We start from the raw sequence: 14,655 nt of genomic DNA, 5'->3' as shown, positions 1-14,655 counted from the left end.
CTGAATGCGGAGAGCAATATGCTCTCCACATTCAGCATTGCATCAGCAGTTATTGTGATCTGTTGGTGCAACGCCACCCCCTGCAGATTTGCGACCAATCGGCCGCTAGCCGGGGTTGTCAATCAACCCAATCGTATTCGATCGGATTGAATTGCAGTGATGTCTGTCCACCTCCTCAGAGCAGGCGGACAGGTTATGGAGCAGCGGTCTTTAGACCGCTGCTTCATAACTGGTGTTTCTGGCGAGCCTGAAGGCTCGCCAGAAACACGGGCCTTCAAGCTCTATACAGAGCATGATAGATAGGCCCCTTTATGTCTAATGGGGTCGGGTTAGCGTACATGAAAACTTAGTACTCTTAAGGCCCATATCGAAATATTAAATATAACAGATTAAAAATATAAATAATAATTATTACAAATTAATATAGATACTGTAAGAAATATATATACATAGAGTATCTATAATAATTTTTAATAATTATTATTATTTTTTTATATTTTATCTTTAATATCAGTAACGCACCTTAAGATTACTAAATTGTTATGTGCGCAAAGCCAACTGTTAGACATAAAGTGCAAAACCTTAAGTGAGTTTCGCATATTTACATTCGCATGCTCTTCACAAAGATTTTTTTAATTTTTTATTATTAAATGTATATTTCTATATATATTGATCTGATAATGTTAATGTAAAATATATATATCTATATCTAAATATATACATACACCATAAGTGTAGTTACGAAGTTAAGTGCACTGAATGTAAGGGCCCTTGTAATGTTCATAATGTCAAGAGAAGAGCTCATGATACTAGTCTGAGACCAATGCTAAAGCGTTTTTAGGTAATGTCCAGTGTCACTTTCCGAAAATCCCGCTTCCAAACACAAATGTATCATTTTGTACTCACATAGTCCTCCTAGAGTGCCATGTAATGGTTGCGGGTTACCCCATTTACTTCCGTTCCAATGTTGGCTCTCCGGATCAGCTTGTGTTACAAAACCTTTCAGCCTTTCTCCCAGAACTAAGTTACAACCACTCACTGGACCATGGATCACCACTGGGCAGTCCTCAATGGGCTTCCCGAATTCCTCTCTCACCGGGACAGTAGCCATTTTACAAATGTGTAAGGTTAGCGGTTAGTCAACTTGTTTGACGTGTATCCAAAACAAACATGTATATATACATACATACATATATTTAGACATGGTATCTGTATGTATATATATATATATATATATATATATATACAATATAGCCCTTTGCAGTCAAACAGCTTCATATACCATATACCTTTGAGCCCCTATAACCTTTTTTATATTTATATGAATAGTTTTTTTCAGATAGTGTGTATATGAGTGTAACTGTAATTTTCAGTATATCTACTCTTTTCACAAGGTTTTCAGTTGTGTAAAATGTGATTGCACTCTAATGATCGCGTTTACTATCAACTTGTAATACGAGCACTCTTTCTGGCATGCACAAAAAACGATCAACAGTTAGTGCACCGCTTGTAATCTAGTCCAAAGTGTATTGAGTAGTCATGTTCAATAAATACAGTGCTTTTTGTGTATTGTGCACAGTTGCACACAATATATTAACAGTTAGAAATTAAATAAAAAAAATGAATTTAAGGTATTGTTTTTGGGTTTAAATATGTGTTGCAACACTGATATCAATAAAGTTGCATTTCATTATTATGCACTAGCTCTATATGACGGTGCTAACGAGCAGTTTATGCTCACCACTCACTTACAGACAGCGCTGGTATTACGAGTTTTTACAAACCAGACAAGAAGTGAGCGTTGACCAAAATTTTGCTCATTACCGCACTCCAATACCAGCGCTGCTTACGTTAGCGGTGAGCTGGTGTAACATGCTCATGCACGATTTCCCCATAGGAATACACGGGGAGAGCCGGCTGAAAAAAAAGTCTAACACCTGCAAAAAAGCAGCGTAAAGCTCCCTAACGCAGCCCCATTGATTCCTATGGGGAAACACATTTTATGTCTACACCTAACACCCTAACATGATCCCCGAGTCCAAACACCCCTAATCTTACACTGATTAACCCCTAATCTGCTGCCCCTGACATCGCCGACACCTACATTATAATTATTAACCCCTAATCTGCCGCTCCGGACACCGCCGCCACTTACATTATACTTATGAACCCCTAATCTGCTGCCCTCAACATCACCGAACCCTACATTATATTTATTAACCCCTACTCTGCCGCCCTCAATGTCGCCGCCACCAACCTACATTTATTAACCCCTAATCTGTCGCCCCAACGTCGCCGCCACTATAATAAACATATTAACCCCTAAACCACCCCACTCCTGCCTCGCAAACATTAGTTAAATATTATTAACCCCTAATCTGCCGGCCCTAACATCGCCGCCACCTACCTACATCTATTAACCCCTAATCTGCCGACACCAACGTCGCCGCCACTATACTAAATGTATTAATCCCTAAACCTAAATCTAACCCTAACCCTAACACCCCCTAACTTAAATATAATTAAAAGAAATCTAAATAAAAATTCCTATCATTAACTAAATTATTCCTATTTAAAACTAAATACTTACCTATAAAATAAACCCTAAGCTAGCTACAATATAACTAATAGTTACAGCTTAGGGTTTATTTTTATTTTACAGGCAAGTTTGTATTTATTTTAACTACCGTATTTATTCGAGTATAACGCGCAAAATTTTCTACCAAAAAAAGAAATAAAATTTTGGGTGCGCGTTATAAACGAGGGCTGGGGTGGGGTGGCAGTGGCGGCCGGTCCATTGAGGGCGCAGGCGAATTGTGAGTTCGCACTGCGCCTTTTCCGGGCTGCAGCCGCTCACTGTACGCGAGGGCGAAGAAAAAATGGCAACTCAGGGTATCAAGAGAAAACGTTCTGCATATGACGCTTCATTCAAGCTCAAAGTTGTTGATCATGCTGAAATTCACGGAAATCGAGCAGCTAGCCGAGAATTCACTGTACCAGAGACGAATGTTAGAGAATGGAGAAAACAGAAAGTCGTCCTGAAAGATATGAATAAAACAAAAAAAGCACAACGAGGGAGACAAGCCATGTACCCAGACATGGAGAAGGAACTTTATGAATGGATCATTGACCAAAGAAGTAGTGGGTACATCGTCACATCACTCCACGTTAGACTTCAAGCCCAAAAGTTTTGCAAAGATTCAAACTTCAAAGCCTCTAATGGATGGACACAAAAGTTTATGAAAAGGCATGGACTTGCAATACGCCAGAGAACAAAGATAGCACAGAAGCTGCCTAATGATTTAGAAGAGAAGATCGCTTCATTCCATACCTTTATAATCAGCCAACGCAAGCAGATTAATTTTGAACTTTCACAGATAGGCAATATGGATGAGACCCCCATGTGTTTTGACCTACCAGGCAACAGGACAATTGACAGCAAAGGGAAGCACACAGTCCAGATTAGAACCACAGGCCATGAGAAAACTCATTTTACCGTTGTGTTATCCTGTATGGCAGACGGTTTTAAACTTGAACCAATGTTGATTTTTAAAAGAAAGACTATTCCAAAAGGAGTTAAATTTCCACCAGGTGTCGTGATCCATTGTCATCCTAAAGGATGGATGGATGAAAAGGGCATCATTTTATGGTTAAATAAAGTTTGGAATACTAGAACAGGCGCACTACTGAAGAAATCCATGCTTGTATGGGACCAGTTCCGCTCACACCTGACAGACACTGTGAAGGACAAACTGAAAGTCTAAAAACATTTCAAGCTGTGATTCCAGGTGGACTAACCTCTATTCTTCAGCCACTAGATGTCATTTTAAACAAACCCTTCAAAGACAGAGTCAGGGAAAAGTGGATTACCTGGATGAAATCCGATGACAAAGAATTGACTGCAAAAGGAAACCTCAAGAAACCTGGCCTATCTCTCGTGACATCCTGGGTTAAAACATCATGGGAAGACATACCAAAAGAAATGATCATCAAGAGTTTTTTGAAGACAGGCATCAGCAATAAAATGGACGGCACAGAAGACGACCTGCTGTGGAATTCAGACTCAGAAGAAAGCGAGGAAACTGGAGAAACAGATGTTCCTGCCAACTGGGACACTGATGAAAAATTAACTCGAGAAGAATGGGAACAACTCTTTAGTGTATCTGATGATGAATCTGACTTTGAAGGATTTTAAATAAATATTGTTACCGGTAATTTTATTTCGGTATTGTGTTTATACCAGTTTACGTTGTCAATAAATGATTTTTATCATGGCCACACGTGTTCAACAACGTTTTTTTGTCAATTACAATGCTTGGTGTGAAACAAAATTTTATACCGATTTTTAATTGAAAATTAGGGGTGCGCGTTATACACAAGTTGCGCGTTATACTTGAATAAATACGGTAGGTAGAATAGTTACTAAATAGTTATTAACTATTTAATAACTACTTAGTTAAAATAAATACAAAAGTACCTGTAAAATAAAACCTAACCTAAGTTACAATTACACCTAACACTACAGTATAATTAAATTAATTTCCTAAATTAAATACAATTAAATAAAATTATCTAAAGTACAAAAAAAACAAAACACTAAATTACAGAAAATAATAAACAAATTACAAAATTTTTAAACTAAGTACACCTAATCTAATCCCCCTAACAAAATAAAAAATCCCCCCCAAAATTAAAAAAAGGCCCTACCCTACACTAAATTACAAATAGCCCTTAAAAGGGCCTTTTGCGGGGCATTGCCCCAAAGTAATCAGCTCTTTTACCTGTAAACAAAATTAAAAATCCCCCCCAACATTAAAACCCTCCACCCACACAACCAACCCTACTCTAAAACCCACCCAATACCCCCTTAAAAAAACCTAACACTAACCCCTTGAAGATCACCTTACCGGGAGAAGTCTTCATCCAACCGGGCCGAAGTCCTCAACGAAGCCGGGAGAAATCTTCATCCAAGCCGGGTGAAGTGGTCCTCCAGACGGCATCTTCTATCTTCATCCATCCGGCGTGGAGCGGGTCCATCTTCAAGACATCCAACGTGGAATATCCTCTTCATCCAACGGCTAAGACTGAATGAAGGTTCCTTTAAATTATGTCATCCAAGATGGAGTCCCTTCAGTTCTGATTGACTGATAGAATTCTACCAGCCAAGCGGAATTAAGGTAGAAAAAAATCTTATTGGCTGATGCAATCAGCCAATAGGATTGAAGTTCAATCCTATTGGCTGATGCAATCCTATTGAATCCTATCAGCCAATCGGAATTCGAGGGACGCCATCTTGGATGACGTCATTTAAAGGACCAGCCATTTGTCGGGTAGTCGTCGGCCGAGAAGGATGTTTTCCGCGCCGGAGGTCTTCAAGATGGAGACGCTCATCGCCGGAAGTATGAAGATAGAAGATGCTGCTTGGATGAAGATTTCTGCCGGATGGAGGACCTCTTCTGCCCGGATCAGATGAAGACTTCTGCCGGTCCGGATGTCCTCTTCTGCCGCATCGGATGACCAGTGGTGCCCGGCTGGGTGAAGACGGCTCAAGGTAGGGTGATCTTCAATGGGGTAGTGTTAGGTTTATTTAAGGGGGGATTGGGTGGGTTTTAGAGTAGGGATGTGCGGGTGGTGGGTTGTAATGTTGGGGGGGTATTGTATTTCTTTTTTTTACAGGTAAAAGAGCTGATTACTTTGGGGCAATGCCCCGCAAAAGGTCCTTTTAAGGGCTGGTAAAACAGCTGATTACTACTATTTGTAATTTAGTTTAGGATAGGGAATTTTATTATTTTGGGGGGCTTTTTTATTTTATTAGGGGGCTTAGATTAGGTGTAATTAGATTAAACTTCTTGTAATATTTTTTTATTTATTGTAATTTAGTGTTTGTTTTTGTAATATAGTTTAGTTTATTTAATTGTATTTTATTATAGATAATTGTAGTTAATTTATTTAATTAATTTATTCATAGTGTAGTGTTAGGTGTATTTGTAACTTAGGTTATGATTTATTTTACAGGTAATTTTGTAGTTATTTTAGCTAGGTAGCTATTAAATAGTTAATAACTATTTAATAGCTATTGTACCTAGTTAAAATAAATACAAAGTTGCCTGTAAAATAAAAATAAACCCTAAAATAGCTATAATGTAATTATTAATTATATTGTAGCTATCTTAGGGTTTATTTTATAGGTAAGTATTTAGTTTTAAATAGGAATAATTTATTTAATTATAGGAATATTTATTTAGATTAATTTAAATAATATTTAAGTTAAGGGGGTGTTAGGGTTAGGGTTAGACTTTGGGGTTAATTTGGGGTTATTTCATTTAATATATTGGCGGCGGTGTAGGGGGGTAGATTAGGGGTTAATCAATGTACTGTAGGTGGCGGCGGTGTAGGGGGGGCAGGATAGGGGTTAATAAATGTAATGTAGGTGGCGGCGGGGTCCGAGTGTGGCGGTTTAGGGGTTAAACAATGAATTTATTTGCGGGGGAGTCCGGGATCGGCAGGATAGGGGTTAATAACTTTATGTAGGTGGCGGCGATATAGGGGACGGCAGATTAGGGGTTAATAGTTATAATGTAGGTGGCGGCGGGGTCGGGAACGGCGGTTTAGGGGTTCATATATTTATTTAGTATATTTTGCTTACACAATTATTTTCTGAATTTTGCAGAGTGAATAAAACATTTAGAAGAGCAACCACACATTACAACCACAGCATGTTTTTACCACCATGTAATATGTTTCTATTTGTCATGTAAAATTCTTACTTACACACTTTGATTGGCCAATAGAGAGAGTGGGAAACTGATGATATCAGATACAGACATGAATGGAATAAACTGGGAAAGATCTACAAATATCTGAGGAGTTAAGAGGGGGATTTTCTGCATAACCATTGAGGTCAATGTTTCCAATCCTTTCTCATCGTGTTGATATATCTGTACAAAAGAAGAAAACAAAATAGTTATTTGAACAATCAGTGAAAACCCTGATCTGTGGCTGTAAACGTGTTAGAGATCTCTGCTTGATTTATTTTAGCTGGTTAGATTAAGTTACCTGAGGAACATTTTTTGTTTCTTCAAAACATATACAGTGAGAATGCTTTAGAATTATGTTTATTTCCGTATTTTTAAAAAAAATGTGATATGAAGCAATTCTTTTCCTTTAGCTTCTGTTCACCTTTTTCCATTTACCTTTATTCGAGGCCATGAACGATGCATCAATGAAAGAAAACGTTCCATTGCATGATTTTCTGCTGACATTAGTACCTTCTGGAAACCGTCTCTTGGCATCTGCAGATATTCCTGTCAAGAAAAAAATGATCACTTTTGTTAAGCTGCTTCCTAGACTTGTTTTGGGATGGTGTCTAGAGTGGTTTGTATTTCATGTGGGACGTGAGGATTTTGAGGCTAGTAAAGTGAAATGGATGGTTAGCAGTTTTATTGGGAGAATTTGAGTAAGATATATGGAGTTTAAGGGGGAATCTTGCAGGTTTTTGTTTTATTTTATTGTTTTAAAGGGATGGAGTTTAATTGAAAAAAGTGGGTTTACAGTGCTTCAACGTTCATCTTAAGGAAGGGGTCATAAAGTCCTTGGTTTTGTTGGGTGTTGTTTGAAAATAGTGCTGATATGTGGAGGGGGGGGGGCTTTCTATAACTAAAAGGTAGTTGGTTATGAATTGATGGATTACACTGCTATTTTTATTTCTCTGGGTTGATTTAGTCAAAAAGGGCACTTTAATGTTATGTAGAGGCATGTTTAATGATGGAAGAAAGCAATTGGGGGATAATTCATGGTCTTTATTTCTCCACATTGAATGTGTTTTTGTTTTTATTTAATGTAAGTGTGGGGGTCAAGACAATCCCCAGCTGAGAGAATGGAAAGAGTGAGATTTGAACCCACACTGGCCTTGTGTAGGGTTTAATTTTTGGGCAGTGGTATGGAGTTGAGTGGAAGTGGCTTTAGGTATGGAGCTAAATGGTGAGAAGAAGCTTTCACCCCCTCTTTCATGTTTCATGACTTGTTTGGATGTTGTAGCTTTGTTTCAGTGCTTGCCCTAAGTGGTGGGTAGTTGGTTATGTTTTTGTGGGTACCACCTGTTTTGGTATAGCAAGAATGATTCAGTTAAAAGGAATAAATGCCTTTAATGTGATGTAGGGGCATATTTTGTGGTGGGGTCAAGCACTGGGGGGTAATTCTTGGAAAAGTTTGTTGTTGTTGTATGTGTGGGAGGACAATGCACTGAACAGAAAGTTGAGAATAAGAGTCAGTAGTGTAAAAAAATGAGGCTCAGATAACAAGTGGAGCGCTAATAATAGCTTGGGCCATGAGCAATATCACATGACCTGATAGTTAGCATGACCTGAGACCTGAAGTAAAGTGTTAGGGTTAAAATAAAAGTTTCACAAAACACACGTAAAACATATTACAATATAGTATTACACTGATATATAAACCTTTGTAAAAAAAATCTCTGTTTTACATTGAAAAACAAAATGTATGCTTACATGATAAATTTATTTATTTATTTATTTCCGGATATGGGGAGTCCACGGCTTGAGTAATTACTGTTGGGAATATCACTCCTGGCCAGCAGGAGGAGGCAAAGAGCACCACAGTTAAACTGCTAAGTATCACTCCCTTACCCACAACCCCCCAGTCATTCCACCGAAGGGAAATGGAGAAAAAGGAGTAACACAAGGTGTAGATGTGTCTTTAGTTATAGTCAAAAGAACAACTGTCTTAAAATAATAGGTGGACTCATGGACTCACCATTTTCAGAAATAAATAAGTTTATCAGGTAAGCATAAATTTTGTTTTTCTTTCCTAAGATATAGTGAGCCTACTGCTTGAGTAATTACTGTTGGGAACCAATACCCAGGTCTATGGTTGTCATAAACTGACTCTCTTGTACTAAAGGAAGAATGGAGCGTATAGTCTCCTTCTTGAAGGATGGAACTTTGAGAAACTTGTTTAGACACTTCAAGTCTAGAATGGGACAGAAAGTTCCCTCTTTTTTGGGAACTACAAACAGGTTGGAGTAGAACCCAAGACCCTGTTCCTGCACTGGAACTGGAACTATCACTCCTACGGAGGAAAGATGTTGTATACATTTCAAGAATGCCTCTCTCTTTATCTGGTCTGCAGATAATCTTGAGAGATGGAATCTGCCTCTGGGAGGAAAAGTCTTGAATTCCAATTTGTAACCCTGGGATACTATGTCCACAGTCCAGGGATCTGGGACATCTCGTATCCAGGCTTGAGAGAACTGAGAAAGTCTGCCCCCCACCTGATCCGATCCCGGATCAGGGGCAAACCCTTCATGCTGATTTGGAATCAGCTGCGTGTTTCTTTGATTGTTTTCCCTTGTTCCAAGACTGATTGGGTTTCCAAGAAGACTTGGATTGTTCCTGCTTGGAAGAAGAAGGGGAAGGCTTTCCTCTGATGTTACAAAAGGAATGAAAATTACTCTGATGTCCTTTAGGCCTATTCTTCTTATCTTGAGGTAGAAAAGACACTTTTCCACCCGTAATATCATAGATAATTTCTGCCAAACCGGGTCCAAACAAGGTTTTGCCCTTGTAAGGAATCGCCAGAAGCTTGACTTTAGAGGAAACATCAGCATACCAGGATTTCAACCATAATGCCCTGCGGGCTAGGACAGTGAAACTAGAAGTTTTTGCTCCTAGTTTAACAACCTGTAAAATGGCATCTGCGATAAAGGAACTGGCCAACTTAAGAGCTTTAATCCTATCTTGAATTTCATCCAAGGAAGTCTCTACTTGAAGAGTATCAGAAAAGGTGTCGAACCAATAATATGCCGCACTAGTCACGGTGGCAATACACACCACAGGTTGCCATTGGAGACCTTGATGAACATAAATCTTTTTTAAATAAGCCTCCAGCTTCTTGTCCATCAGATCCTTAAAAGAGCAGCTATCCTCAATAGGAATAGTGGTTCTCTTAACTAGAGTTGAAATGGCCCCTTCAACTTTGGGTACAGTATACCAAGGGTCTTTAATGGAGTCCTCGACAGGAAACGTTTTTTTAAAAATCGGAGACGGGGAAAAAGACACCCCTGGTTTCTGCCATTCCTGTGAGATAATCTCCCTAGCATGGTCCAGCACAGGAAAATGTGGAAGGTTCATCAAATAAACTATTAAGTTTACTAGATTTCTTAGGAGTGACAACGACAGGGGTATCGGAGTCATCTAAAGTAGCTAAAACCTCCTTTAACAATGCTACATGAAGGTGTTCACACTTAAATATGAAGGATACCACATCAGTCTCAGAAGAAGGAATTATACTGTCCGAATCTGAGATTTCACCCTCAGAAAGTCCCAATGTATCTTCCTCATCAGACTTATGAGAAAGGGCAATTTGGGAAGCAGAACTGAGGACAGGCACCTTACTTTCTGAATTTCTAGATTTCCTCTTGCGTTTTCCCTGTAATCTGGGAATGGCAGATAATGCTGCAGACACAGCTGAAGACACCTGGGTAGCAATTTCTACTTTTAAATAAACTCCACTAGGCGTTATAGAGGAACCGCAGGGCACTGAATGTGACGCCATTGAGGCTTGGGACATAGTAGGAGATAGCTGAGGTATTATTTTAACAGCATCATCCTGAGAGACATTAGGCTAAAAAAATGTACCTTTATTTTGCAAGGTTTTCTTGACACAGGAGCTGCAATTTGTGCATCTTAACATAATAAGCATGAATTCATGAGAGCAGGCTCTTGCTCCATATCAGACATGTTGTAAAACAGTAAATAAACTTGTACAGATAAGTTTCAAAGATTTTAATATTCAATTAAAATAAGCCAAGGAAAAAATACATTTTAAATTTTATCCCAATTTAGGATCGATCCCCAGCTAAAATTATGTGAGAAAAGTTAAGAAAAAACATTTAAAAAATATCAAATAAACTTCTAAAATACCCCTCAGGCAATCCCCCACCTCAATTACTGAGGTGCCTTACCGCTACCAATTAAAACCAGATCACCCAGAAGTGGAGAAAAACTACTTTTTCCTCAGAAACGTTATGAGAAAAGCCGGTCATGTGACTGCAACTGCCGAGCTCAAATTACTGCTGCGACACAGAGAGGCACTACTTCTTGGTACACTGAGTACCAGAAATAACTGTTTTTGGCTGTTTTCAATTAAAGAATCAAATCAGCCAATAGGAATGCAAGGTACACCATTTTGAAATGGGTACCTTGCATTTAACTTCAGTGTACGGCGGTGACCATATGAAGAGGACGCGCAGGATGTCATGGCTGGTCCAGGATAGCTCTGCTCCACGCCGCCAGGATGAAGATAGAAGAGGCCCCCACGATGGATGAAGATGTCGCCACCTGTATGAAGACTTCTCGCCGCCTGGATGGAGATGCATGTCCAGACTTCAGGAACCATGAATAGGTATTCTGGGATTAGTGTTAGTTATTTGTTTTATTTTTTGGGGTGTTTTTTTCAGATTAGGGCTTTGGGCCAAGTGTAAAAGAGCTGAATGCCCTTTTAAGGGCAGTGAAAAAAAGCTAAATGCCCTTTTAAGGGCAATCCCCATACAAATGCCCCTTTAGGGGCAATGGGTAGCTTAGGTTTTTTTAGAGTTATGTTGTTTATTTTGGGGGGTTGGTTTTACTTTTGGGTTGACTTTGTATTTTTTGCCAGGTAAAAGAGCTGTTTAACTTAGGGCAATGCCCTACAAAAGGCCCTTTTAAGGGCTATTGGTAGTTTATTGTAGGTTAGGGGGTGTTTTTATTTTGGGGGGCTTTTTTTATTTTTATAGGGCTATTAGATTAGGTGTAATTGTTTTTATTTTTGATAATTTCGTTTATTATTTTTTGTAATCTTAGAGTTTTTTATTTTTTGTAATTAAGTGTTTGTTATTTTTTGTAAATTTAGATTTTTAATTTTTTTTCGTAGTGTTAGTTTTTTTTAAATTTGTAATTTTGATTTTTTTAATTGGTAGTTTTTTCATTTTATTAGAATAGTTAGGTTAATTTATAGTTTAAACTTAGTTTTTTTATTTCACAGGTAAGTTTTTATTTATTTTAAGATAGTTATATTTTAATTTAAAGTTAGGGGGTGTTAGATTTAGGGGTTAATAGTTTAATTTAGTGTTTTGCAATGTGGGGGCGGTGGTTTAGGGGTTAATAGGTTTATTTAGATGTCGGCGATGTCGGGGAGTGGCGAAATAGGGGTTAATAATTATATTTAGTGTCAGCGATGTCGGGGAGCGGCGGATTAGGGGTTAATAACTTTTATTAGTGTCAGCGATGTCGGGGAGTGACGGAATAGGGGTTAATAACTTTTATTAGTGTCAGCGATGTCGGGGAGTGGCGGAATAGGGGTTAATAACTTTTATTAGCGTTGGCAATGTCGGGGTGGCGGATTAGGGGTTAATAACTTTTATTAGTGTCAGCGATGTCGGGGGCGGTACATTAGGGGTATTTAGACTAATGGGTTTTGTTAGGGAGTTAGGTTTAAATGTAACTTTTTTTTCCCATAGACATCAATGGGATTGCGTTTCGGCGATTTGCCATTCCGCACTTCAGGTGTTAGTTTTATTTCTAAAACTTTCTCCCTATTGATGTCTATGGGGGAAAGCGTGCACAAGCACAAAAACTCAGCCCTTTGCTTTTGTGCGGTATGGAGCTTAACGCACCATAACGCACAGCACAAGGAGGTTTTTCAGTAATCCGTAATGGCAGCGCTATGGAGAGTGCAATAACGCACATTTTTTGGCGTTAGTTTCACACCCTGTTTAGTGCAAAACTCGGTGTTGGTTAAGTGCATGATTAAACAATTTACACCAAACGGTTGCGAATGATCATGACATAATCATACATAATACATAACATGTAGGTAAAAACACAATCATTAACTGAAAAAAAAAAACTGTGTATGATTAATAAAACTGGGTGAGGACGAGCCAAACTCTGCTAACAAGGTGAAGTTGCTGAAGACAGTTTGATGTCAAAAGCCATACACCATGGCAAGACTGAGCACAGCAACAGGTCTCTCCCAGTCCGGGATATTCAATTCGAAACATTGCCAGACCGACGGGAAAATTGCTTTTTGGCCTTGTCAGGCTCGCTACCCCTTGTTCTGGTGATATATACGAATAGGGAGTATCAAATTGGAAAATTCAGGTGGCGCTTAAAAAAGCTGTGGGTTAAATACTAATACAAACTCTTAAAAATTCCCTCTTTGAAAAAAATTCTTACTAGATGCAGTCAGCTCTTCAAAACACTTAATTTATTAAACACAGTATGAAGACAATTCAAATGTCATTAAAAAATTGTTCAAATATCATCACAAATTCAATCATACGTTTTGGCCCAAAACGTATGATTGAATTTGTGATGATATTTGAACAATTTTTTAATAACATTTGAATTGTCTTCATACTGTGTTTAATAAATTAAGTGTTTTGAAGAGCTGACTGCATCTAGTAAGAATTTTTTTCAAAGAGGGAATTTTTAAGAGTTTGTATTAGTATTTAACCCACAGCTTTTTTAAGCGCCACCTGAATTTTCCAATTTGATACTCCCTATTCGTATATATACTCCTATGTGTCTCCCATAGGAGAAAAGGGGGAGAGCAAAACATTGTCACCACCACTTTATGGCACTTTCTGCGAGTGATGACATATTTGAAGTGTTCCTACACAGCGCAGACAGTGCGCTCACTGAAACCAAAAACTGGAAAGACTGGCGAGACAAACATGGCTGACACACTACTCTTAACCTGTACTTCAGAGATGGGAATATATAGCACTGGTGGCGATGTATCCCAATCAAAGTGCAGGTTACTCTCCTGGAACGCCTGGCTAACTACCACAGAATGCCTACACCTTTGTCCTATTTTAGCTTTACTCCCCCTTGGAATGCCCAGCTAACTTCATAATACCGCCTACACCTGCTTTATGTCCTAGCTACACTCCCCTGGAACGCCCAGCTAACTCCTACAGACCGCCTACACCTACCTCATGTCTGCAATCTACCTGACTGATAAAGTAGAGAAAAAAACCCTTCCCTATTATAACTATAGGAGCTATGTCACTTCATGCACATGCAATGTTAAAATGATATCCATTATCATGTATAATGCATGTTATTTTAAGTATTGTATATTATATAAAATGTAGTTATTTTTGCTTGTTCATTTTATTATTTTAAACATAAATATATAAATTTATGTTTAAAATAATAAACTTAACAAGCAAAAATAACTTTAAATTATATACAATACTTAAAGGGACATTAAACACTTTAAGATGGTAATATAAAATGATAAATTGTGTATATACTTTCATTATTTGTTTTGAATCCTTTTCCTGTAATTCCATTCTGAAATTGTGAGCTTTTCAGTTTCTGTTAGAAATGAAAGTGCAGAACACTGTTATATTCTACACAGTGATTGGCTGCAAACTCTAGTGACCTAATTTTAACTGTCCCTAATTGGCCACAGCAGAGAAAGTAACCTAAGTTACAACATGGCAGCTCCCATTGTTTTATATACACTAAAACTTTACAATTATTTTGTCAATATTTAAGCAGCTAATAAAACTTTAAAAAATACATCTACATGTTATTATCAGACTATTCATGTCTTTGAATGCATCATTCTATCTAGCATTTATTTAGG

The 14,655-nt window shown here is 38.2% G+C and overlaps 1 protein-coding gene across 1 annotated transcript in view; it reads right to left on the bottom strand.

The window, feature by feature from the left end:
• STRC (stereocilin) overlaps nucleotides 1-14,655 on the bottom strand; it is a 149,643-nt gene that overhangs the window by 122,244 nt on the left and 12,744 nt on the right. The window contains exons 6-7 of the mRNA XM_053719370.1: nucleotides 7,194-7,304; nucleotides 6,772-6,938 (exon numbers count right to left, since the gene is read on the bottom strand). Of these exons, the coding sequence (XP_053575345.1) occupies nucleotides 6,772-6,938; nucleotides 7,194-7,304 (278 nt within the window). The remainder of the gene's footprint in view (nucleotides 1-6,771; nucleotides 6,939-7,193; nucleotides 7,305-14,655) is intronic.

This window comes from Bombina bombina, chromosome 6 (genome assembly GCF_027579735.1).
Source record: "Bombina bombina isolate aBomBom1 chromosome 6, aBomBom1.pri, whole genome shotgun sequence".
NCBI classification, from domain to species: Eukaryota; Metazoa; Chordata; class Amphibia; order Anura; family Bombinatoridae; genus Bombina; species Bombina bombina.
The sequence above is the reverse complement of the archived record's forward strand: the minus strand, read 5'-3'. Positions and strand labels throughout refer to the sequence as shown.